The 25,051-nt window shown below is 30.9% G+C and overlaps 12 protein-coding genes across 12 annotated transcripts; 6 read left to right on the plus strand and 6 right to left on the minus strand.

Annotated features, from left to right (window-relative positions):
• Positions 1 to 328: 328 nt before the first annotated feature.
• cubi_00499 (steroid reductase like intregral membrane protein) lies at positions 329 to 1,258 on the minus strand (the record flags this gene model as incomplete). The annotated part of the gene is made up of 1 exon (XM_029017513.1): positions 329 to 1,258. The coding sequence occupies one exon, from the start codon at positions 1,256 to 1,258 to the stop codon at positions 329 to 331; it is 930 nt and encodes a 309-aa protein (XP_028874002.1).
• A 323-nt stretch (positions 1,259 to 1,581) lies between these two features.
• Positions 1,582 to 2,346, plus strand: cubi_00500 (uncharacterized protein; the record flags this gene model as incomplete). Its single annotated transcript, XM_029017514.1, has 1 exon — positions 1,582 to 2,346. The coding sequence occupies one exon, from the start codon at positions 1,582 to 1,584 to the stop codon at positions 2,344 to 2,346; it is 765 nt and encodes a 254-aa protein (XP_028874003.1).
• Positions 2,347 to 2,449: 103 nt separating this feature from the next.
• cubi_00501 (uncharacterized protein) lies at positions 2,450 to 4,162 on the plus strand (the record flags this gene model as incomplete). Its single annotated transcript, XM_029017515.1, has 1 exon — positions 2,450 to 4,162. One exon carries the CDS (start codon positions 2,450 to 2,452, stop codon positions 4,160 to 4,162), a length of 1,713 nt encoding a protein of 570 aa, XP_028874004.1.
• Positions 4,163 to 4,783: 621 nt separating this feature from the next.
• Positions 4,784 to 7,033, plus strand: cubi_00502 (uncharacterized protein; the record flags this gene model as incomplete). Its single annotated transcript, XM_029017516.1, has 1 exon — positions 4,784 to 7,033. One exon carries the CDS (start codon positions 4,784 to 4,786, stop codon positions 7,031 to 7,033), a length of 2,250 nt encoding a protein of 749 aa, XP_028874005.1.
• A 338-nt stretch (positions 7,034 to 7,371) lies between these two features.
• cubi_00503 (uncharacterized protein) lies at positions 7,372 to 8,661 on the plus strand (the record flags this gene model as incomplete). Its single annotated transcript, XM_029017517.1, has 1 exon — positions 7,372 to 8,661. The coding sequence occupies one exon, from the start codon at positions 7,372 to 7,374 to the stop codon at positions 8,659 to 8,661; it is 1,290 nt and encodes a 429-aa protein (XP_028874006.1).
• Positions 8,662 to 8,669: 8 nt separating this feature from the next.
• On the minus strand, positions 8,670 to 11,354 carry cubi_00504 (DNA replication licensing factor; the record flags this gene model as incomplete). Its single annotated transcript, XM_029017518.1, has 1 exon — positions 8,670 to 11,354. One exon carries the CDS (start codon positions 11,352 to 11,354, stop codon positions 8,670 to 8,672), a length of 2,685 nt encoding a protein of 894 aa, XP_028874007.1.
• Positions 11,355 to 11,991: 637 nt separating this feature from the next.
• Positions 11,992 to 14,430, plus strand: cubi_00505 (uncharacterized protein; the record flags this gene model as incomplete). Its single annotated transcript, XM_029017519.1, has 1 exon — positions 11,992 to 14,430. The coding sequence occupies one exon, from the start codon at positions 11,992 to 11,994 to the stop codon at positions 14,428 to 14,430; it is 2,439 nt and encodes an 812-aa protein (XP_028874008.1).
• Positions 14,431 to 14,440: 10 nt separating this feature from the next.
• On the minus strand, positions 14,441 to 16,927 carry cubi_00506 (membrane associated adenylyl cyclase; the record flags this gene model as incomplete). Its single annotated transcript, XM_029017520.1, has 1 exon — positions 14,441 to 16,927. The coding sequence occupies one exon, from the start codon at positions 16,925 to 16,927 to the stop codon at positions 14,441 to 14,443; it is 2,487 nt and encodes an 828-aa protein (XP_028874009.1).
• Positions 16,928 to 17,312: 385 nt separating this feature from the next.
• Positions 17,313 to 19,364, plus strand: cubi_00507 (uncharacterized protein; the record flags this gene model as incomplete). The annotated part of the gene is made up of 1 exon (XM_029017521.1): positions 17,313 to 19,364. One exon carries the CDS (start codon positions 17,313 to 17,315, stop codon positions 19,362 to 19,364), a length of 2,052 nt encoding a protein of 683 aa, XP_028874010.1.
• An 81-nt stretch (positions 19,365 to 19,445) lies between these two features.
• cubi_00508 (uncharacterized protein) lies at positions 19,446 to 20,720 on the minus strand (the record flags this gene model as incomplete). The annotated part of the gene is made up of 1 exon (XM_029017522.1): positions 19,446 to 20,720. One exon carries the CDS (start codon positions 20,718 to 20,720, stop codon positions 19,446 to 19,448), a length of 1,275 nt encoding a protein of 424 aa, XP_028874011.1.
• Positions 20,721 to 20,972: 252 nt separating this feature from the next.
• cubi_00509 (calcium calmodulin dependent protein kinase) lies at positions 20,973 to 23,006 on the minus strand (the record flags this gene model as incomplete). The annotated part of the gene is made up of 1 exon (XM_029017523.1): positions 20,973 to 23,006. One exon carries the CDS (start codon positions 23,004 to 23,006, stop codon positions 20,973 to 20,975), a length of 2,034 nt encoding a protein of 677 aa, XP_028874012.1.
• A 431-nt stretch (positions 23,007 to 23,437) lies between these two features.
• cubi_00510 (uncharacterized protein) lies at positions 23,438 to 24,880 on the minus strand (the record flags this gene model as incomplete). Its single annotated transcript, XM_029017524.1, has 1 exon — positions 23,438 to 24,880. One exon carries the CDS (start codon positions 24,878 to 24,880, stop codon positions 23,438 to 23,440), a length of 1,443 nt encoding a protein of 480 aa, XP_028874013.1.
• Between the last annotated feature and the right edge of the window lie 171 nt (positions 24,881 to 25,051).

The raw sequence follows: 25,051 nt of genomic DNA on the forward strand, positions 1-25,051 counted from the left end.
ATAGCTGCATTTCAGTTAAATAATTTTCTTAAATGTCAAATCTGAAAAAAATACCGCCAAAAGTTCAATTAACATGTATTTTTCATCGCAAATTCTTATTATCTTTAACACAATTATTAAATTAAGAAAAACTTTAAAATGAACCACTCAAGTAGTTAAAAATTTAAACAACTTACAAATAAACTCAAAGGTTTATTTGTTATAGAATAGATTGAAAGGAAAATGAATGAAATAATATAAATTAAAAACTAACATTTATAACTGCTATAATCGTTAAATTTTGGCTTAATAATTATTATTAACTAATAAAATTATATAATTTGGTGCATTACAAAACAAATGGCACAATTGCCTTCCTACATTTTGGGTAGTTAGAAAATTCTTTGTGATAATTTTTGTGTTTTTTTAATGCCCATTGTGCCATTTGGATAAAGGCAACTAAAGTGTATAGCCAACAAGTAGCGCAGTTTGCAATAAAGCTAAAACATATCCATGAAAGTGTTTCCCAAAAATAGTTAGCGCAAGAAACAATATCAAAGCCTGAGCCATATGGAATGCCTCTTTTCTTTGTACCTCTGTCTCTCAATTTCCTCAAAACCAAATGGGAACTGAAATTCAAAGACTCGAAGACACACATTAAAACAGCAATTGAATATAAAGTTATTGGGGAAAACTCCGGAGGCGAATATTTTGGATGAAATGTGTAATACCCAACAAAAACACCAAAAATAAACCAATAATGAAAGCAGTTGATTGGAAGTCTAATAAGAGGCATAGTTGCGTTTGAAAACCTGTGGACAAAGCATGTCTCAATCTCTCTTTTAATATAATGGCATAAAGCCAAAGCAAACGCAAGTTTTTGAGAAATACTTTTAGGTGGAGCCGGTTCGCCATAAATTAATGTCGGGAAGAAATAAAAAATTGGGAATATTAAGATTGGTCCAAGATACTCTATAAAAAATACTAATCTCCATGAAATTTGGACCCCTAGATCCTTAAAATATAAAGTAGTCCCATCTTCTACTCCGTATGATTCTAACTTCCCTTCTTTAAGCACCTCTCCGTTTGGTCTTGCAACATTAAACCACTGCCTTTCTGGATAGTAGTGAAATTCTTCATAAAAATTTAGCTTTAAATCACTAACAGTAGCATCCTTATTTATATTCAATACTGCAAGGTGTTTCCCACTTCGTTTCTTCACATATATCCGTATAATCGAATCAGGTTGAGACTCCCCTATTGTCGAATCCATATCCATAATTAACTTAGCAACTTCAAAGAACTAAATAACTATTTCTTAACCAAGTCGTATTTATATTTATCTCCTCAAAAATTATTTGTTAAAATCGCCTCATTACTTGCGTTTATTAGTGGGTTTTTTGCCAGTAACCCATTGGCGCAATTTTGATACTAATAACTTTAGAGAAATTAATATTATGTTTGTCTACAAGTACCGTAAAGTCTTTAGCGGCCTTAATTGTATGTGTTTTGCTTAACAAAAAAAATGGCATAATTTAATGGGGTTCTGCTAATTTGTGTATATTTTTAGATACAGATTAAATTTATTAGATTAATAGATTTATGGCAAAAACTTCAAACTTGGTTATTTCAAAGAAGTTAAGTTGGCTACTTAGGCATGGGGATCCAGCTAAGACTGGACTAGATATAAGAAATGATGGGTTTGTGGAGGTTGACCAGATTTTAAAGCAAGTTGGTATTTCTTTTGAAAAACTATGTTACATTGTAGAAAATGATTCTAAAGGCAGATTTAAAATTATTAATGAATATGGGAAGAGTTTTATTCGTGCAAACCAAGGCCATTCTTTTCAATTTTTAGAAGATGAAAAACTTCTTAATAAAGTGGAAATTGATGATAATTCGAACTTCATTCAAAGAATAATCATACATGGGACATATCTAGATAAATGGGAAACTATTAAAGAAAATGGACTAAATCGTATGAGTAGATCGCATATTCACTTTGTTTCTGCTACCAATTTTAAATTAGAATGTATAAAGCAAGATTCAAATATTTGCGAAGATATGAACATTGATCAAATTATCAAGGAAATGTGCAATTATAGGTGTAAATTAGGTATTAGACCAACTAGTGAAGTGTTAATTTTCATAGATATACTCAGTTGTATTAATACTAATCCCAATTGTAAATTTTATATTTCAGACAATGGTGTAATTTTAACCAAAGGCAATCAGCAAGGTTTAATTGACCCAAGTATGTTTCTTTTTTGCATTGATATAAAGAATGGGGAAATTTTACTAAATAATATCAATGTTGAGCATGCAATCCCTGAAATAATTAGATTAATTGTTAATTCAACTCGATAATTTTCATTTTATTAAATTTATGTTTACCGCATTACGTTCTCGGAATTTAAAAATTATGTATAGAAGTACCAAAAATAACAATGTGTAGTGAAAGAAAATAGCAATGCAAGCAAATCAGATAGTAGAGTTGAGGGCACTGCAATCTCTGAGAGAAATCTACGAAGAAAGTGAAGTAATTAAAGTAAATCTAAAAATTCCAAAATATGTTTGCCTAATATCAAAATTGGATGGATATAAAAACCCATATTTTTTTGATAGTGAATTAGAATGTTGGGAGGGAAGAGATTGCACAATTTCAGGGAAGTTTAAGTTTTCAGCATCCGAGGGAATCCAAGTAATTAAAGAAAGCATTTGTTTAAACCCAAAAACGGAATCAATAATGGTATTTATAACAAAAAATCCGGGGGATTATAACAATAAAGAAAATAATTTGGGTATCAAGCTTCTTGAAAGACAATATAAGATGTTGAAATCCAGCATTAATTTTTTTGAAAAGTCGGAAATAAATGAATACTATGAATACCCCTTAAGCCCAACGAACCGTAATATTAATAATAGTTTGAATTTAAAAACAAGCTGGAAGGCTATTAAAATATTTTGGTTTGAAGAGTGTAGTTTAGTAGGAAAAGAAGGAATATATTTGGCACTTGGAGTTGAAATGCCTCTTAGAAGAAGCTTATCTTCATTAATGATTTCAGGAAATTATAATGACTTGAATTCTTTAAACGATACGAAATTAAACCATATAATAGGGCTAATCAATTTGGTAATTAAATATATTTCAGTTATTAGAAATGTATTTTGTAATACTTCTTATCTACCAATTTTTCTCTCAACTGACTCAATTCTTCTGGATATAGAAAAATCCATTGAAGAAAGCATTTTAAATATTAGTGAAATAACTCTTACCGATATAGGCGAGAAATCATATTTAGAAGTAACTAAATACTCTACTTATGGGCATTTAGATTGTTTATATCCAATTCTTAATGTCTATAAAAACAACAAGTATCTTAGTCCTGAAATAGCAATATCCTATTTTATTGAATGTTCTTTAAAGAAGAATAGAGAAAGCAGTAACATGGAAATTGGCAAAATAAAAACAATTTACGATAATTTTGATTCTAGAATTTTGAAAAATGCTTTAAATCAAAGGATTCTAAACAAATGGCAGCCTTTAATCTTTTCCGGTGATATAATGTTTTATGATAAAAATAATAACGTGCAAAATGTTTTTAATAATCAAGATAACATTACAGATATGATTATTCAAAAGGAAATCAATTTGATTGTAAGGATTGGAATGCCATCCGTTGTTTTTTCTCTCGGTTTGTTAATTTCGAAGATTTTTGGTGGTAAGGACCTTGTAGTTTCTTGTGACAATGATACTTTGCATTCAATTGATTGTTTGTGTGAGTGGAATTCCTGTGGTGATTTTGTACCATTTATTGGGAGAGTTAAAGAAGATAATGTGATGAACTCTCTTTCTGGAAGAAGAAACCAGTCTGTAGAAGATATATTGCCTGAACTTGACTTAAAAATTGGGTTGAACCCTCAAACATTGCAATTAAAAAATAAAATTCATAAATTGTTGTGGGGTTGCCTAAATTTTACTCCATCACAAAGATTAACACTTGCTCAAGTTGAATATGAACTTAGAAGGATAAGTGACGATTTTGCATTCATTTATCACCAAAGGATAAATAAATTTGAAATCAAATCCACTGGTCGTGTTAATTGGTTTAATAAACTAAAAGTTAATTTTAAAAAAAGTGCTTTATCTAGATCTTCCGAGAATAATATTGATATTAATTAATCTTTATATTTTAAATCTTTCTTTTTAACTCTACTTGGCAAATTTCTTTCGTTAATTCAATTATTCATATTGTTATTTATTAGTATGAAGCATGTCGGGAAATAATCATTACTAGAATCATCATAATCACACATCAAAATGACCTATAAATGAAGAATAGGAATTTTGAGTTGAACGATTTATAATTTTATTAATCTATTAATGTCAGTTTGCATTAAATAATTCATCGGAAAAAAAATAACAAATTGCACTATTTTAGCTTGAATACTATTTGTTGAGAAGCTAAATTTATTAAAACAATGCCTAATATAATTCTAAAATTAATATTAGAAAACAATTCAAAGAATTAGCAAAAAATATATATTTAATTCGTTGTAATAAAAATCAATTTCTTTCTCGAAATAAATACAGAAAATAATCTAATGAGCTATGGCGCCCAACATTTTAATTTAAGAATCACTTAGTGCACATTAATGCATTGTGAGAATATTTAATGCAACAATTATTTTGCGCTGTCTAACCAAAATATTTACAAAATATTAAAAACATAAATAAACATTAAGTCCAAGTATTATCGCTGCACTAGAACATAATTACCTGATTTTTTAAGTTATTTAGAAAATGACTGGTGTATATGAAAAGCAATGCAGAGGAGCAAGATTTGACTATATGGTGTCTACTGTAGAGAATTGCAAAAGTTTACTAGAAAGCAAAAATTATAAGGAATCATATTCATTGATTTGTGAACTATTATTGTCTCTTTGTAACGATAGAGAGCTAATTGAAGAATTTTTTTATAGTGGTGCATTTGAATTTTGTTGTGAATTTTTAAAAATTAAAGGAGAAAATGATTTAAAAATAATGAATAATGATTCTTCTGAGGTACAAGATGTTGAAATCCCTAATTTAATTATTGAGCAACTTTCATTACTTTCATCTTTTACACTGCAATCATTTGATGAAGAAATTGGAGAAATTTCAATGCTGATTTTCTTTTTAACTGAAAGGCATAGATATTATGTTGACGTAAACTGGAAATCGAATGAACTAAAGTATATGGGAATTTTTCTCCAATCTCATTTTCGTTTTTTATATTCTGCAATTAAGTCATTTAACAAGTTTGAGAAGACTGAGGGGCCCTCCATCTTATTACTAACACTTAAAAATATTGAAGTAGCAATACGTGGTTTTCCTGCACATAGAATAGTTCCAAATATGGTTAAGGCACTCACAGAAAATTCTACTTGGGAGATTATTGCTTTTGTTGCGGAAATAATTATTTCTAATACATTAGAACTTTTATTAGAACAAAAAGAAAAAAGTGAAAATAATAACACCAATATTTTGATGCAATTCAGGGAGTGCGCATTAGTGCTAGTTCAGATAATAACATATTTTCCAACAATTGGCACAAGTCCGGGAATAAATAAGCATATAATACCTTCATTAATTCAGATTGGGTTTCAAAAACTGTTTTTAACACAAAGTAATAATATGGTAAGCATTAGATGTTCCTGCAGATACTGCGAAAATTGTCGAAAAATACAAAAAATATGTACAAAAAGAGAGGAATTAATTATTAAAGAATCTGTTCCGTTATTAAAAGAGTTAATAGATGTTTTTATGAAAAACAATGCCCTAGATATGCTAAGTAACTTAATAACAACCATACAAAATATTGACAACAATTGTACAATGGATATAACATCATCCAATAATTATTTTAGCTATCAAAAGGCATTTATTAATATGATACCTTTCATACAAAAAATGTTCGATACTGAACATTTAAATAAAACTATAGTTACTTTGATGCAAATAATGCCGAAATCAACAAAAATTTCTACTGAAAATACTCAATTAACTACATTAGAATCTAATAGAACATGCTTTGCTAAAATAACAATCTCAAAAACTGGGTCTGAAATCTCGAACTCAAATTCAGATGAGAAATGCAGTAATATCAAATCAATAGAAATTGTCACTTTAACTGAACAAACAAAAAATATAATCAGTTGTTTAACTGGAATAATATTACAAAGTTTTGATTTTCCAATAAAAAGTAATGAAAATATGAAAGTATCAGGAATTCTTGAGATTGTTTGTCCTACATTTGAGTTATTATTAAGGAAATGCATAATTGAATGGGAAAAACAAATTGATTATATTATTAATAACAAATTTACAAATGAACAGATGATATTGATTTTATCAGAAATTAACACATTACTTAACTTAATTGTACCCATCTATTTGAAATATCTAAGACAAAAAAATATTAATAGTAATAACAAAAATACATATAAATCAACATTTCAATTTCTTCAAAAAGCTCTCAGTAATATACTTTCCGTATTTTCTGAGTGTTTCTTAAGCTTGTCTCAAATATTTATCACAGAGTCAAATTCTGAAAAACCATCCAAAGATCATTCAAAAACCACTAACTATAATCAAATAAGCCAAGAACAGAAAGACACAATTTATTTCATTGGTTCTAGCTTAATTTTATCATTATCTATTATCTCTGATGTTTCTACATACAACTGGACAAACGTATCACGAAGAAGATATTTACCCTCACCTCATTTCAAAGTATGTGGGTGGATTTCATCTTCTCAATTCAAGTTTGTTGATTTATGGAAAAGGATATTCATGTCTGAACGTTGTATAATTATTAAAGAGCTTTCGCAAATAGTTACCCTAATTTCAGAAAGAAGCTCTGCACTGAATTCTAAGGATATTATAACACGAAGCCTCAAATTCAGCTCGGAAGATAACGATCAATATGATGCATTTTTAGAAGATACGGATGATGAGGCATTTAATGACTCTTTAGAAAATATGAACCTCAATTTAAATAATGTTGAATAGAAAATTGAATTTAAAAAACTTCCATCTGGGGCTGCCTGATTAATTAGATTCTTAATAGAATTAGAATATTAGAAAACTAATTAATAATTATTTTCAATATTTTGTTTAAAAATTTATTTCTTAACTTTAAAATTTATTCTATTGTACGCATTTTAGTGAGGGGGAAATACATGCTAATTATTTTTTATCTCTAAAGAAATAAAAATTACAACAGAAAAATGTTTCTAAGAAATTTAAAAGAATTTTTCTTTTATAAAGTCGAGTTATTTTAAAATCTTATTAATGCTTATAATATTTACAACCTACAAGTTTAACATTTTATTTCTTAACCTTTAGATATGGATTTAATTATTGGCGACCAAAATAGTTTTAACTTTACGTGTGAAGAATTAACATGCTACGAAACATGGTATAAAATAATTCAGAACTTCAATGATAAATATTCTGGGGAGCTAGAATTGAATAATGCTTATGACATCCCAAAATTTGGAATGGCTATAGCACGGTTTTTAAAAACTTCAGGCATTCCCAAGGATATTCTTCATGATATATGGCAAATTGTTGATGTTGATAACAAAGGAACATTGGGATTTTCTGAGTTTGGAAATGCGTGCAGATTGGTTTCGTTTTATCAACATGAAAAACTTTTTCCAAGCCAACAAATACTATCAAAAATTCCTTTAAAAATTGCATATTTTAGCATTTCAAAGTTTTGGGACGAAGTTGGGGAAGCTAAGGTGAATGAGGTTAATAAGGAGGATTTAAGTGGTATAATAGATTCATACTTTTTAGATAAATCACATATTTCTGACTGCCTGAAAATTTTTCAAGACTTGGATAAAGAAAAAAATGAATTTTTGGATGGAATTACAATTTTCAAAGTATACATAAGCTCAACTCTTGCTCAAAAAGAATTGAAAAGGATTTGGAATTTCTCTGATTTAGATGAGGATGGAAAACTTTCAGCTGCAGAATTCATAATATTCAACACTCTAGTTAAGGTTTCTATAGAAAGAAACATCAATATTAGTTCTGGGATTTCTAAACAAAGTTTGTTACTTATAATAAATCAAATAATAAAAATGAAGAAAAAACATAAAGAAATAGATTATTGCAATATTTCCAAGCCCAAAGAAAGTAAATTGACACAATTTAATTCTTTAGAAGAAGAGGATATCGAAAAATTAAAAAGTGAAATAGAGAGATTAAAAGGCGAAATTAATGATTTTAAAGAGGCTAAAGATGTAATGTCTTGTTATAAAGATAATGACGAGCAACAAATTATTAAATTAAACGAGAAAAAAATAATGTTGATGGCAGAACATAAAGATCTTATTCAAAAGTTGAACGATAAATACTCAGAAATTATAAAAAACAGGGATTTAATTAATTACTTATATCAAGACATTAAATTCCTTAAAGAGACAAATAGTGTATTATCTAATTTTGATCTTCCAAAAATTAAAAACGTTAAAAATGGGAAAATATACTCAGATACGAATATTAACAAGAAAATTCCGAAAAGTAATACAAATACAGGAAATGTAGTATTAGAAAAGTGCCAAAATAGAAAGTATAATGATTGGGTGGAATTCCCTTCAAGGGACCCCATTGAAAGAAAACCCTAATTTAAGTTTTATGACAACTTGTATTTCTGTCCTGAAAACTTTTTAATACTTCCACTAATTACCAAAGTGTCTAGGCAAACATCAAACTCTTTTCTATAATCAAATTGGTACAATTCACTCGAATTGTTTGTCTTAAGTTGTTCCAGAATTTTGTTAAAAATCCCATCCTTGGAGATTCCATCCGGATTATTGCCAAGAATCTCAATTATTAATTTATTTATCTTTCCTTGAATCATTCTTTCTCTCCCTCCAAAACCAATCGTTAATTGTTCCATGTCTATTAATCCTGTGGTTGGGTCAACAAGTGCACTGTAAGTTGCAGACATCATCAGTCTAGTTGCTTCTTCTACGTGAGATTCTTTGACCCATTCAGAGAGCTCCATTCTTGCTAGAGATTCAGAAATACGGATTAAGCTTTCCAACTGTCTTGGGGTAGCAGTGATTGTTTTCTGTCTTTGTAAACCTCCACCACTCGTGCCTTGTCTCCTCATTGAAATGTAATTCTGCACCAACTTGTTACATGCATCAGTTGACAATTTTGGATTACAGTGTTGACGACAGTAACTTATATACCTAGAAAGAATGACCTTATCAAAAATAGCTGTATTTTTTGACTTTTCCTCTGAGTTACAGGATGTATATAGTGCACATAGGTGCTCTGCAAGCTTTTTATCAGATTCCTCGCTTTGCTTGTCAAGCATTAGGTAAATAAGATCAAACCTGGACATAAGTGAGGGCGGAAGATTGATGTTTTCGACAACACTTTTTTTGGGATCATAACGACTTGAGATGGGATTAGCGGAGGCAAGAACAGCAACTCTTGCATTCAGCGAACAGATAATACCTGCCTTTGCAATACTTACTGTTTGCTGTTCCATTGCCTCATGCAGAATACTCCTTGAGGAGTCATCCATTTTGTCGAATTCATCAATGCAGCATATACCTCTGTCACTTAAAACAAGGGCTCCACTTTCTAGAACAATCTCTTTGGTTTCTGGGTCCTTTGTAATGTATGCAGTCAGACCAACCGCAGAGCTGCCTTTCCCACTAATGTAGTAACCTCTTGGAGTAATCTTGTGGATGTACTGAAGTAGCTGGGATTTTGCAGTACTTGGATCTCCACAAAGAAGAATATTGATCTCGCTTCTGTTGAGGGAAGAGTTATTTATATTTTTACTTTCAGAAGAGTCTGAAATTGAATCACTCTGTCTATCCGGCCCGGCCAACATTTCGGATGCTGCCTTGAGTAGGTTTTTCCTGCTTCCTCCGAAAAGTTGACACAATAGACCTTTCTTCACATCATCGTTCTCCCAAATGCTTGGTGCAATTGATCTTGAAAGTTTCTCATAAAGCATTGGATCCTTGGACATTTTGTGGAACTGCTCAATCATTTCCTTTGTAAACAGAGTATTTTTTTCAGCTGCATTAGAGTTTTGGCCGTCTATGCACTGCACTCCATTACCGATCTCTGATATTTCTCCAGCAGAATTACCAACTACAGAATAAAGCATATTGTGGATATTTTTATTAACGTGTAAAATATCTACATAAATTCGGAATACTGACATTAACTGCCTTCTTTTAGCCATGAGCCTAACTCCAGATACTTTTACTATTCCATTAAACTCAATCCTATCTCCAGGACGGCAACAATCAACCATTTCATCATATACATATCCTAATATAGTATGTGGGGTCTCTCCTGGTGGTATAGTATCGGGAAGCTCTTGGATCTTTAAAATTTGCTTGTTAGAAAACTGACATAAATTGTGCATAAGCTCAAATGAGTAGTTATTATTACAAACTGGACATAAAGTAGGTTCATCAATTTCTCCCCCAATAAGTAAACGGTATTCTCTGTGATCACAGTTCGTGTGCAAGCCATTTGCATTATAAGAACTAGTACATCTGAACACTGCCTTTTGCATCTCTGGGATAACATCTGAACAACGAATTACTATTCCACGAATACTAACAAGTTGCTCAATATCTGATGGATTTACCTCCCTCATATTGCAAATATTGATATTATCAAATACACGTACTCTTGGTAGTGCAAATTCTTTCAAGTAATCATCACCTAAAATAGATTCAATTTCCGACTCAATAACTTCATCCATAAATATTATTGCATCACTCGGAGCTGATACTATAGTATAATAAAGACCCTTATTGAAGTCCTCGATGTGCCTTAAGCTGATATCAAAGCTATAACCAGAAGAAGAAGATTCATTTCTGTTATCATTCCCACTCTCAACGGTCAGCTGTGCTTCTAAAAGCTTCTTTAAAAGGCTCATATATGTTGATGACCCACCATCTATCATTGAGTTGTCACCTTTAGAAGTACTATACTCGGTAATTGTATCTCCATCTTTTGCAACATAATTCTTTAAAAAAGTAGAAAATAGTTCTTTGAATTCAATTTCTCCCCCAATCTCAACACTGTTTAGATGCTTTTTTACTATTTCAGATTCATTCAGAGAAGATGCATTGCAACTAGACGCATAACGTTCACCTCTGATTCTGGCTGAATCACCTAAATCTGTCCTTGAAAGTTTCCCTGCACTTCCAAAGGTTCTTATACTTTGGCCTATTGAGCTTCCGTCCAATTGGGAGTACCCATCATTTGCTGCACTCATAGAAGCATCAAACATAATCCCATCACTATTTGCAACACTTTTTTCATCTTCCATATTATTTTATTTTAAATATCGTAACAAACAAAAGGTTCTTCAAACAAATGATATCCGGGGAAACTTTAGTAACTCGGTTATTTGAAGTGCTTTTAAATTGAAAAAATTCCTGTTATTTGGATAGGAAGTATTTTCTGTTATGTGGGGTATAAAGGTATAAACAAGAGAATACCGCTTTAGTGTGGGAATAGTGACATTTTTTCCAATCAATAATATTCTTAAAATTAATTTTGAAAACAACTGCAAATTTTGACTGCACCTTTACTGTTATTATACAATTAATCATTTCCAAACATTGGTGTTTTCTTCTTCCCCACAGTATAATTTGTTTAATTTACAGGTATTTTTGATAATTTAAAATTTCTACAAAATTCTAAAAATGAGCAATAACAATTTAACTAAATTATCATAAATACTTAAAATCTGCACATTTTTTTTGAATAGCCCACTTTATATTAATTTCTTTTGGGTTAATTTTTGTATTTTTTAATTTTTAAATAATTTAATTGGACGCGCTAAGAGTAAAGTTTTAGTTCAAATTAATAATTTATTAACACATAGTGGAAGAGAAGAAGTATTGTATGTAGATTAGTGCTGAAAGTTTTAGTTATAGTAGATAACAGCTGATTACATTACAATGGTGAAGGAGAGAAGCTCTTCAATAATTAAGTTGGAGAACTTTGAAAATGCGGAGACCTTGGTAGAAAATTACAGAAGAGAGCTTGAAATACATAGATTACATGAAACTTTGCAGTCTATGCTAATAGAAGAAGATGAGTCAATTAGTAATATTTTGAACACCGCCTATGGAGATTATTCATTGATTTCGACAGAGTTATTACCACTGATTGATAGTTTTTTGCCAAGTATTAAACAATTTCAAGAGAAAATTGATTCCAATATCAATGAAGTTACATCTATAGTTGAAAGATATTCAGAAGATATTAATTCAAAGATAAATAATCATAGCCTACTTTTTACCAAAAAGCTGGAGCATAATTTATTTATAATTTGTCACAATGAAATTAACAGATTTAAGGAGATGTTGTTAAATACAAAAGACCTGTTTAATAAAGATGAAACAAGCACTCCATTTCTATCAATAAGATTAGTTCATTACTGTATTTTAAGGTTATTAAAGATTAGAAAAAGCATTGATACCATATATCAAACCATTTCAAAAATGAATGCAAAACTTGGCTTTGAGCTCGAGAACAATAAATATTATAATGAATGTTTTGAAATGTGTAATGATTTCTCTGATGAATTAAAAGAATTAGTTATTCAGGCGTCTAGTAATCTACTACTAGTCAATGATAGTATATTTTCGGAATCAGAAGAATTCAAACAAAATGATAATCTATTGCTTCAATGTATTTTTCTTCTAAATCTCAAGGCTGAGTTCATAACTAAAATAAACAGTTATATTGATAATGAAATTATTAAAAATTACATCTTTAGTTCCAATAAAGACGACAAGCTTTTTTTTTCTAATTTAATATGTGAGTTGGAAAATATTATTCAAGGCGAAAAATTAGCCAAACTGATCAAGAAAATTGTATTTTCGTTATTTAATTACGACAATACTGAATATCTGACGTTTGTAATAGACATTTACATTCAAGGTATTTTGTTATACTTATTGGAGTATCTGGAAAATCAATATTCTGAACATATAGTTTCACCAACAGCTCCAATGGATTTATTTGTTCATCAACTCAATTCTATTGTGTCTCTTATTGAAAAAAATGAGAAAATACTGATCAATTATGAATCCAACGTAATTCCAGCCAATAAATTGAAAGACTTGAAGCTTAGAATTCTGATTTGTTTCAGAGAAAACTATTTCATCAATAATTATTCAAAAAAATGGAAATTTGGGACTTATTGGAATCTAATTTATAGAAATATTCTCAATAGAAGGATCAGTATCCGAAATGAACTGGTAGAATTTTCAAAAGTTTATGTATATGACAATAAGAAGTATTGGCTAAAGTATTCAATAGAAATCATACGTCAAATACGTTGGATACTGGGGAATTCTTCAATTCACAGTAATACTCCTCTCCCTCCTTCAAGATACTTTGTTCCTTTATTTACACGCTGTCTTTATTCCTCATTGTCACTACTATATGACTACTCAAGTTACTTGTTGAGCTTTACAGAATTAAGCCACTTTTCTGAGAAAAGTAACCAAAACAATTCAATTTGGTCCCCGAAAACCAAGCCGGAACATATTTGTTGTGTTTTGATGGATGCAATTTCTTTTGAAGAATGGGTGGAGAGTCATTTTACAAACGAGATGTTCTTTCATATTTATAATGTAAAAAGTGAATTTGGATTCACTGAATCATTTGACTTCTCTGATTCGGAAAATGTTCTAAATATTGATCAGCTCAAATCAATGGTTAAAGATGAGTTGATTAATAAGGACTATTTGGTTCATATTAATGAAAACCTTTTAAAGCCACTAAGTAACACAATTAGTCTTTATTTGAAAAATCAAACAATAAGGATTTTTGAATCAGGACTTAGAGCAGTCCCTTGCTTATATAGACTTACTGCTACATCAATTTCTAACAAATCTACTGATAGAGCTGAAAATAGTGAAAGAATACCAAGTAGTTATATTGAAAATGCAACAAAACCAGTTGAGATATTTCTAATATTTTCTTTAAATGCAATTAAATCAATTTTGGCAGATTTAAGTACCAATACAATACAAAAGTTAAAAGAAATATATAACAATATCTTGTATGTTACTTTTGATCAAATATTTTTACAAATATTTGATATTTGTGAAAAACAAATTCTTTCATCCAAACACCAACTGGCTTCATTACAGAAGCTAGCACAGAAAAATATAGAAGGATCGGCAGCTAATAGAATTGACCCGAGTATAATAGCATCCCAATATATGACAGACATTGATACATGGCTAGCAAAAATGCTCAAATTAATCTCAGGCTTTTTCAATAATTTAGATCCAGGATCTGAGAATTGTGTTGAAGAATATATTAATGCAATAAAAGAAGCTCCTAGTTACACTAAATTATACGGAATACTAAAGAGTTAACAAAAAAACTTCATTTTTCATCCCAAATTCGATACCCTTTCCAATCAATTGGGCATATATAGTTATTTTCCTCCATAAATTTTAACAAAGTTGAACTTGGACCATCTTTTTTCCCCCAAGATTTTATACACTCACACTGCAGGTCTTGAAGAATTTGTTTAGATATTTTCCAATTTCCTGTTAAGTAGTGTTTTAAACCTTTATTAAACTTATAGTAAAAATCTTGAAAGAGATATTTCCTCATGCTTTTAATTGTATTATCTATAAAGAATTCGGAAAACACCCTATAACTTATTTTATTCGTGTCAACTTCATGGTAAGTGTTGTTTATCTCGCCATCTTGAAATTCTGGGTCAATATCTATTGTGTATAATTCAATAGGTTGCTTGCTACCTTTTAAAGTGACACAGTCTATTTTCCTACAAAATTCTTTCATGTTAACAGAAAGTTTTTCAAAGAGGTCATGAGAAAACAGGATGTTCACTCCATAGTGTTTGGTTGCACTTTCAAGCCTGGAAGAGAGGTTAACGTTTGGAGATAAATATGAAGCATCTATTTTATATTCTGAACCTATTGCACCTTCTATTGCCCATCCATAATGTAGTCCAAACCCAAGTTTAACTTTGTAATTTGGCATTCTTTCTTGAATCTCATTTCTCATGGCAATTCTTTTTAGCTTGGGGCAATTGTAGATTTGCTTAATAATTATGATGAAGGCCATAACTGACAAATCAGCTAATAAAGACTCAATCCCCTCCCATTTTTCTTCAGGCTTCCATACAAACAAAAATGCATCACCAACATTTTTATTTGCAGACCCTCCATAGTTACAAACTACTCCATGAGTGATTTCAGCAATTTGATTTACAAATACCATAACATCTTCTCCAAGTATTTCTGTTGCATCCGTAAAGTTTCGAATATCACAAAATCCATAAATACCCATTATTTTTCTTCCAGGTAATTTTACAACTACCTTATCATCTTTCAAATTATGCATAATAATGTTAGCACCTGCCGATCCAAGTCCCACTGCAAGCAATGTTCCCAGCTTTGAGAAAGTTTCCTCCAGCATTTGATTTGAAAATTTCCCCACAGTTGCCTTTTCATGACTGCCTTCATTACAAACTTTATTGGATATTTTTATTGCCAATAATGGATTATTTGCAATTGCAATAAGTGTGTTGTTTATTCGCTTTATGCTACTAAAAATGTGTTTTTCTAATACATTGTATACCAAAAACATTAATATGGTTAATATGATTAGAGTTAATAATGATATTCCAATACTTAACCCTGCTCCTAATTGAAGCATTGCGCTGGTGTCGAACACCATGGTTATCTTGGCTTTAAGATCTTCAGGACAAGAACTATAAAAATTAGAAATTGCATCAATACCTGATCTCATGCATACTTGACTCACATACTGCCTAAGAGATTGCTTGCGAATTTTTCTATAATCTTTGATTGGAATTAATGAAATCCCTTCTTTTAAAGTGGGTAATGTCAATACTCCGACAAACCAAGATGGGAATTCGGAATTAGATATAATTGACATAGCATCTGTCATAATTTCCAAATTAGATTTTGGACAGCCGTTGCATGTTGGGTTATTGTTTAAAGTAAATGGTGATTGAATAGCTACTAGTTTCATCCATTTACATGAATTTCCAATACTATTTGTGTATACAAAATTAGAAAGCTCTAGCATATATGCAATTGGCCATGATTCATCCCCTGGGTACTGATTTCTTAATAAGGATAGTTGACTTAGAGTTTTAACATTTAAAAATGCCGAACTATTTATTTGAATCCAAACGGATGAGCTTAACAAAGGATATAGCAATACACTTAATAGTAAAACGATGGCAAATCTAAGACCCAATAATTGTGAAAGGGCTATCTTATTCTCATTCAAATATTTATCAGAATCTATTTCATTCTTTGATAAATCTTCTTTTGGGTTTTCACGGTATGTCTTTTCTGTATGGACAATAGATGTTTTTTTCATGCGTTTTGAAAATAAAGTAAAAAAGTCACTACTTATTAATAATAAAATAAACCTTGAACACTGTAATGTTGAGTTTACCAAATTTAGTTGAAAGTTAAATCCGTAACCTTTGACTTGTGAAAATATTTGAAGATCGTCGAAGTTTTGGTTATCAGTATCACATGTTGAATGTTCACTCGAATCAAAAAAAACTGTTGATAAAATAAGAAATATATATGCAACCAAATCAAAAAAAAATATTGAGAGGTAGTTTTTTTTGAAAGAAAAGAGAATTAGTATTTCAATTCCTCTAGCTATTGTTAGAAATATTAGTGTTGAAAAAAAAATCCAATCTACAGTAGATTCTCTGAACAAAAATCTAACTTCATTAATAATCATTGAAGTTATTGTAAGGATTCCAAAAATGATAAATGTAAATCTATTGTATAGCACTTTTTTCAGTAAAGTTTTATATTCATGCTTAAATTTATCCACTAAAGTTCTCATTTTATCAAAAAGTCTTTATATTTGAAAAAACACAATAGTTATGTAATTGCCATGAAACAAGAACTAATGATGTTTTGATACTTAGAGATAAATACTCATTTATTCTTCTTTATTGCCAGGATTTTCATGAATTTATTTTGATTTTAAATAAATTACTAAAACATTTACATGCTAATAAATACAGTCATTACTAGACTCACACCCCCACCAATTGTAAATTAAATAACTTGCCGCTATAAAAGAATAAAAAACATTTAAAATTCCAATTTAAAGAAAAAAAAATGTGATATATAAAAATATAGATAGTTAAAAATAAAGCTCAGTTATATTTTATTATGTAATATTTGTGTTTTTGCCTAATATTAAAGTTATTCACTTTGATAACATGCCCACAAAATTTAAAAGCCCACATGACAAAAAAATATCCATTAATTTTACAATTCAAGATTTTATCGAGCCTGATACATTGGTTCAGACATACTGTCAATATAATCAAAACTCAGAGAAATTTGTTGAAGATTTTGATAATTTATTTTCGGATATCCCAGAAAATGAGCGGAAACCTTTTGTAACAGGTTGTAGAGACCTAGTAACTGATAAATATTCAATTCAGAAAAGCATTTGTAAAAAAAAAGGATTTAATAAAGACTTTTCGGTAGTAAATAGCTTAATTACTAATGAGGACAGTGTAAAAAGAGATGATCACAATTTATATTCAAACAAAGAAGTTGGTGAACCAAAAGCTAGAAGTAAAGTAAATCGATTTGTAGTAAGCCGAAGAAAGAAAAAGAAGATAAGATTCAATAGTGCTGCTAAAGGGAGTTTTACAGAAAACTCTGATTCAATCCAAAATGATAGTCCTTCTGGTATTAATGCCAGATTCCAAAAAGATGAAACTTTTAGTCCTTTAAATTCACATAAAGAAACGTTCTCAAGCGATAATTACTTATCAGAACAGTTGTCGCCATTATCAGAGAAAAAACTGCCTATTATTGATGGATACGGCCCATTTTCCCCTAGGAAATCAAAACAGCCGCCTCATATTATGCTGATAGTACATGGAATTGGAAGCAACGAGTCTGCCATTAATAAAAATAAGGATGAGTTTGTTCACCAATTGGAATCTGTGAAGGCACACTGGTTTTGGGAGGTGGATATTGATATTACGGTAGATGCAGTAGATTGGAAGAGCAAGTTAGCCTCTGTACAGGATCATATGTTCGACAGAATTACTCTTCCACAACATAGGGAAAACAGAATGCTTTTAAATAAGACAATTGGCGATGTAATGTACTTCATGGTTCCAAGATATGGCGACTACATTATTGCTGAGGTTGCAAAACAATTAAATCAGAAAATCAAACATTATAAGTCAAAAATATCTGGAAAACCAAAAATTGTTTTGATTGGACACTCTTTGGGAAGTGTAATTGTATATGAACTTGTTTCAAGACAACAAACCAGGATTACTAAGTCGGAAATCCCAAAGCTTGATTTTGATGTGGATCACCTGTTTCTATGGGGTTCTCCATTACCAGCAATGCTTGTTATGATGTTTCCTGAGTATCTACGCTCTGGTCTGACTCTTCCTAAAGGACTTGCACCAATTCAGCCGAATGAAAGTTTTAGTGGGGGCAATTTTATTCTGAACAAATGCCCTGAATTAAAGGTCTACAACGTCTTCCACCCCTATGACCCTGTTGCATTCAGACTTGAACCGTTGTTATACCCAAATTTGGTTTCGCTCCCTGACCCTGTTCTTCTTCCATATTGGCGCAACCTTTCAAAAAGAACTTACCATCAGTGGGATAAGGAGATGGAGAATGCAAGGAGGGCTTTATATGATAGTATTAGTGGAATAACTTCTTCGATTTCTAATGCTGTACTTGGGGGAATTTTAGGTTGGGGTGGAGTGAATGAATATAAATCAACACTGGAAGTAAATCTTGTGCCAAGAGATCAGAAAATTAAACAGTTAAGGGATGAATCTGTAATTTCCAAATTTAAGACAAAGTTTTCTGCAGGTAGTAAGATAGCTGGGTTTTCTGGTATAAATTTTTCAAGTTCATCAAAAGGTCAGTTAAAAACGCATAGCTATTCTGAAGGGAAAGAAAGCGAATCAGTCAACTTCTCTCTATTGAAAACCAATGAGGTACCTGGAATACCAATAAGAGTAGACTACCAGCTTCAAGAAGGAACTACCGAACATTATATTTCATCTTTGGCATTTCTGCAGTCACATTTTAATTATTGGAAAAGCAGGGATTTAGGATTTTTTATACTTTGGAAAATAATTGAAGATTTTGAACCTGTAATTTCTCACGATGACTACAAAGCTGCATTAGAGCATCTAAAGCAAGACCAGGTAGGCTTAGACCACCTTGATTCATCATCTGAGATTTCAGATGACTCATCTTATGACTTGGAATCAGACTGACGTATTTTCCTGGTTAATTATAAAAGAAATTACTAAAAGATTTATCTAAATTATATTTTTTTAATGTAATGTTTTAAAATTCTAATGTACCCTAACATAGTTACAAGTATCAGTTGTTTGTTGATAATGATCTCTCATAGGTATTAACCAAGTAAAGTTATTAGCTAAAATTCTTGGGAGGAAGTTTAGTCTAACAAAGTAGACAATTGTTCGTTTCCAATTTAGCTTTGGTTGTTGAGGGAAACCATCACCTTCAAATATTGCTCTTCTTTTTTCATCCTCAGTGTAGTAAGACTCAATTTTGTAGGTGATGTAATCAGCCATTTTTGGATAAAGCCTATATTCTTTGAAATAGTAAAGAACCACAATAATTCCTAGTATACAAAATAGGAATGTTGTGATAAAATTAACAATAGGATCAATTATGTATTTATTTAATAACCCACGGCTTCTCTCCTGATTTTTTTGGTTTCTTCTTATTGTAGGCTTTGGGATTGGGATTTCTTCGTTGATTAAGTTAATAGAGCTAGTTGATAACCTGCAATTTGAAGAATTTGCAGAATGCCTACATGTGTTAATACATGCATTTAGTTCTGAAATGATAAGTGGAGAAATACCGCCAGACCTGTATTGAGCTTGCTTAAGATTGCTCTTGCATCGCTCAATACATTCCTTAAACATATTAATTACATTCTTTTCACACTGTTCTACTGTTATTACAGGTAATGGATTTGCTTGAGTGTTTTGATTAACACTTTCTTTCAAATTACTTGAACTTTGAATATTTTCTTCTGTCTTTTTGTCAGTTAATACTTGTTCTTTAACCAAACTCTCTGAACCTTGGACAATTATTTTTCTGTTATTTTGTTCATTTGTTGAATTCTTTCCTACAAATCCGAGTGAAGGCAAATTCCAACCTTTCTCCTCTGAATTCGTTTTGTTCTGAGCATTTCTAGTTGGGTAAAGATGATACTCAAGATAGTGTTTTAAATCTTCAAACTTTCTCTTTAATATTGGTTTAGATTTAACCTCCTCCTTTTTTGAATTTGAATTAATCCTTGATATTACGTCCTTAACATTTTGTGGTATCCATGAACTCGATTTAGTCTGAGGAGCTGGAGGAGAAACTTTAATCATCCTTTTAAAGCCCTCAAAAACATCCGCTGAACTTGAAGTTACGTTTTCATCCATCAGAAACTCTCTCAATAAGTCCAGATTAAACCATGAATCATTCGTCTGGTTTGTAGCTTTGTTACCGATTATAAATAATTCACAACTTGCATAATTAAATGCAATGAAACAGCTATATAAAAGCAAAAGTGCTGTAACATAATTACTAAAAGGTAAATTATTCATTTTAACAGCAAGATTTGCCCAGTAATTAAGATGAAAGAATTAGTTAATTTGTTCCTAAATTCATATTTTGTGAGGAATCATGTAAAAATTAGCCAGAATTGGCGCCCAATAACCAGCCAACATTATTTGCGATTACCGCAATTAATGAATTAATAGATCCAAATATTCTAATAATTTTAAGAACAGGACAGTGAAAATTTCTCCCTAAAATCCCTACTAGTGAAAAAAACATAATATTTGAAAACACAATATTTAACTATTTAACTTCTTAAAAATGTTGGTAGCACTGATTATATCTGAAATTATTCCATTTTTTGAAAGCTTTTTATTACCGCTTTCCTCATCTTCAACTTTTTGAACTTTAGGTTCTGGTTTTTTTTCGTGCTTATCTCCCATCATCATCTTCATAAACTCATTAAAGTCAATATATCCGTCTTGATTAATATCTACTTCTTTTAATAGGGAGTCTATCGTAGATTGCTCAAAGGCTTCTTGAAGAAATGTAATATTAAGAACACGGCTAAGCTCTTGAGGAGATATCCGACCATCCATATCAAGATCAAACACTTTGAATGCTGCCTTGCATAGCGATTCTTGTTCATAAAGTTTATGATCAATGGATGCAGCAATAAACTCAGTATAATCAATTCTTCCATTCCCATCAGTGTCCAGTTCCATTAATAAGTTATCGATATCGTCTCCCAATTGAGATACATTTTGAATTTTGTGTAATGCACTTCTAATTTCACTTATTGTTAAAACTCCATCTCCATTTCTATCTAGCGTAGAAAACAATTTTTGTAAAGCCCCTATATCTGTATCGTTAAGATGGTATGCGACACATGTAAGAGCCAACTTCTTTAATTTACTCTGTCTCTGAAAGTCTCTAAATCTTGCAAGTAATGAGCTACAGACATCATTCGTAAAATAGCTAGCATCAGCGTTATTTGGAGAAGAAATAAGTGACTTGATCCATGGATGATTTAAAGCGTCTTGTGCACTAATTCTTTTACTTGGATCAGTCATCAATAGCCTCTTAATCAAATCCTTTGCAGAATCTGAGACATACTTCCAAATGTTGTGTTCTAATGAATACTGACCAATTTTCACCTTTCTTAAAATTTCAACATTATCTTTTCCATGAAATGGTGGATATCCGCATAGCAAAATATATAAGATGACTCCTGCGCTCCATAAATCACACAACTTGCTGTAGCTACCATACAACACTTCTGGAGCAACATAATAGGGAGTTCCCACAACTGAAGTAAACTTATGTGTCTTTGGGCACTTAGCAGCAAAACCCCAATCGATTACCTTCAGCAGTGAGTTTGGAGAAGAATCAGAAAATAACAAATTTTCTGGCTTCAAATCTCTATGCATAAACTCATTTGAGTGGCAATATGCAATTGCACTAAAGACTTGCCTCATGATCACAGCAGCATACCTTTCAGAAAAGTGTCCTCGTTTAATTATTCTATCAAATAATTCTCCTCCTGTACATATTTCCATTACAAAATAAAGATAATTTGTATCTTCAAATACCTCAAAAAGTTTGATAATATTTGGATGATCCAACCTTTTCATTATCAAAATTTCTCTTTTTAAGCGATTAATATTCTCAAGCTTTGGCTTAAGTATTATTTTTACTGCTCTCTGAGCACCTGATTGTTTATCGATAGCCTTAACGACTGATCCATAAGAACCTCTCCCCAAATTCCCTAAGTTTAGTTCATAGAAGTCATTAATATTCTTGTTAACGAGAGCGTGCTCTTGAATTAAACACGTCCTGTCAAAAAGTCCGTGAGAAACTTTTTTACTATCTGTGCCTTTAGCGTTTGGATCTCCAGAACTTTCATGTTCACTATTTGGAGTGGTTACTTCTGGACTTGAGCAAAGACCTGCATAATAGTTCTTTTCGTTTTTCTTTGCAAATTTAATGTTCTTATTTGCATCCACAAATGATTTGCTTTCAATAATTAATCCACGAGAAATCTGTTCCTTCCCGCTAATTTTTTTTGGATCACGATATGGTTCTGTTGGATTCAATTTTTGTTGCAGTTCCCCTGCACACTTTGTACACATAGCTGCATAAATGTGCCCTTCAAGATATTCGTCAGAATCACAACAACTTTTTGAATCTGGTTCAGTTCCTTCAGCTCCAAGTACAATTTCCTTTTTTTCAGATTTGAAATTGCATTCTTCCGTCACATTATGTAACACAGGTACCACGCTAGCTCCTTCATATTTTGTGCATTCATCTCCATTTTGCTCTCTTTCCGACATTATTAACTTTATGAATACAGAAGCTCTGTACTTCACAAAAATTATTCACTATAAAACAAATTCTGAATTTTATTAAAACCTATAAAAATTAATATTTATTATATTTAACATGTCAATTAAGAGTCTTGTCCATTTAGGCGGTAATTCGTCAAGGGTCAGACATTTTTTTTTTTTTAAGGTTAATGCACTTTTTTTGGAAATAATAGGTTTGTGCCAATTTTTCTGAAAAAACATTTTAATTAACAAAAATTTCTAATTAATTAATATATATATTTAGAAACAGTAGAGACAATTCTATAGCTCAGTATTCGATGTTCTAAACCTTTTGTATCAAATTCAGAGAAAGTAGATTTAGTTAGTTCTTTTTTTTCTAATTAAACTAATTTTTGAAACCTACTCTATAAGTAATTATCTAATCAGTGGTTCTGATATTATTCAACTGTTTTTGGTTCATCAACCTGTATAGAAGATAGCTCGTCATTTGAATTAAGCTTCTGCGTTTTGTATAGGTTACTCATTAATAGATTAATTGGAGTTATGTACATTATAAGTGATGAAATCACATAAAATAGATGGAAATAGAAGAAATTTGATGGGTTTAATTTACTATACATGATTGGAATAACAATGTAAATGAATCCAACAGGCGCAGTTGTCAATGCCATCAAAAAATTAATATTTGAGAATCCAAAACATTCAACCAAATAGCAGTATGCAGTTGAATAAATACAGCTGGCATAGGAAAAGAAAATGAAGAACGACACAATCCTCACTATATGAGATGCGTTAAATAGGAAAAGGGCTGATACAATAATTCCTAACGAATTTTGAAGAAGCATTCCTTTAGAAACTCCAATTTTGTCCATGATAAATCCATTCATTAAAGAGAATAAGAATGAGAAACATTGTAAAGTAGAAAATACGGACATTTGGCTTCTTATAAGATCAATATCGGTATTACTTGCACTCTGTAAGAATGAATCTAGGCAGGCCTTGATTGAATCTGATCGAAAGACTGTAAGGGTAAAGTATGGAAGTAAAAGAATGAAAAATGAGGATTTGAGTTGATCCATTAACGAAGCATTATGAAGTGAAACCGACTCTGAAGAATAAGTAGTGTTATATGTAAGCTCTGAATTGGAATCTTCTTCCTCAGTTGAATCTGTGCTCTGGAATTTTTCATAAGAAATATTGGGAATCAGGAATAATGCAACTAATGACAAAGTTCCACAGACAAATATTGAATAAAAAACCAAAATTTTTCTAATACTAATTCCAGAAAATTCGTGAAAGTGATAAATAAAATAGAAAACAAACGCCGAAACATCACCCATTGTACTTAAGATAGAAATTATTTTATTGCAATGGCTTGGAAACAAGTTGCTTATAGACACAACACTGTTAAAAATTGGGCCTTGAGGTAAACCAATTAATATAAATCCAAGTGGGTATAATGGAAAGCTCTGGTTACTAATACAAAAAATTAAAAGCCCAAACATAAACATTAATTGTCCTATATAACCTGTTAACTTAGGGCCCAAATTATCAAATAACTTTCCACCTCCCAATACTGAAAGGATAATGTTAGGTGCCATAATACCTGCCGTCCAGCAAGTTGTAATATAGTTATCTTGTGCCTTGCATTTAGCTCCAGTTGGCAAAATTTCCGTTTGAGCACCGTCACAGGCCCATTCATATGCGCCCAGCTTATTCATAATGAATTTAATGCAAATACTTTGTTGAATTGCCGAAGTTGTCAGACCACAAAAAATGCAGTAAATTATTAAAAGTAAATAACGGTTAATACCATATGGAGTTTTTTGCCCGGTTCCTTTTATTAAAGAAGAATTTTCATTTTGCGATTCCTTACTCATTTTGGTGAAAAAAACAAAAAAAGTTAGAGGAGCGATTCGTCAAAAATTACAATGCGGTGTCGTGTCCCGCCATTTCTGTCATAGTTAAATTTTAAACCTTAATTCTGATCAGGTTATTCTGTTTTCAACCGATAACATTTGTGAGGATTTTTGCACCGTCCTATTAATGTT

The sequence above is a fragment of the Cryptosporidium ubiquitum genome (assembly GCF_001865345.1).
Source record: "Cryptosporidium ubiquitum isolate 39726 chromosome Unknown contig_14, whole genome shotgun sequence".
In the NCBI taxonomy this organism is placed as follows: domain Eukaryota; phylum Apicomplexa; class Conoidasida; order Eucoccidiorida; family Cryptosporidiidae; genus Cryptosporidium; species Cryptosporidium ubiquitum.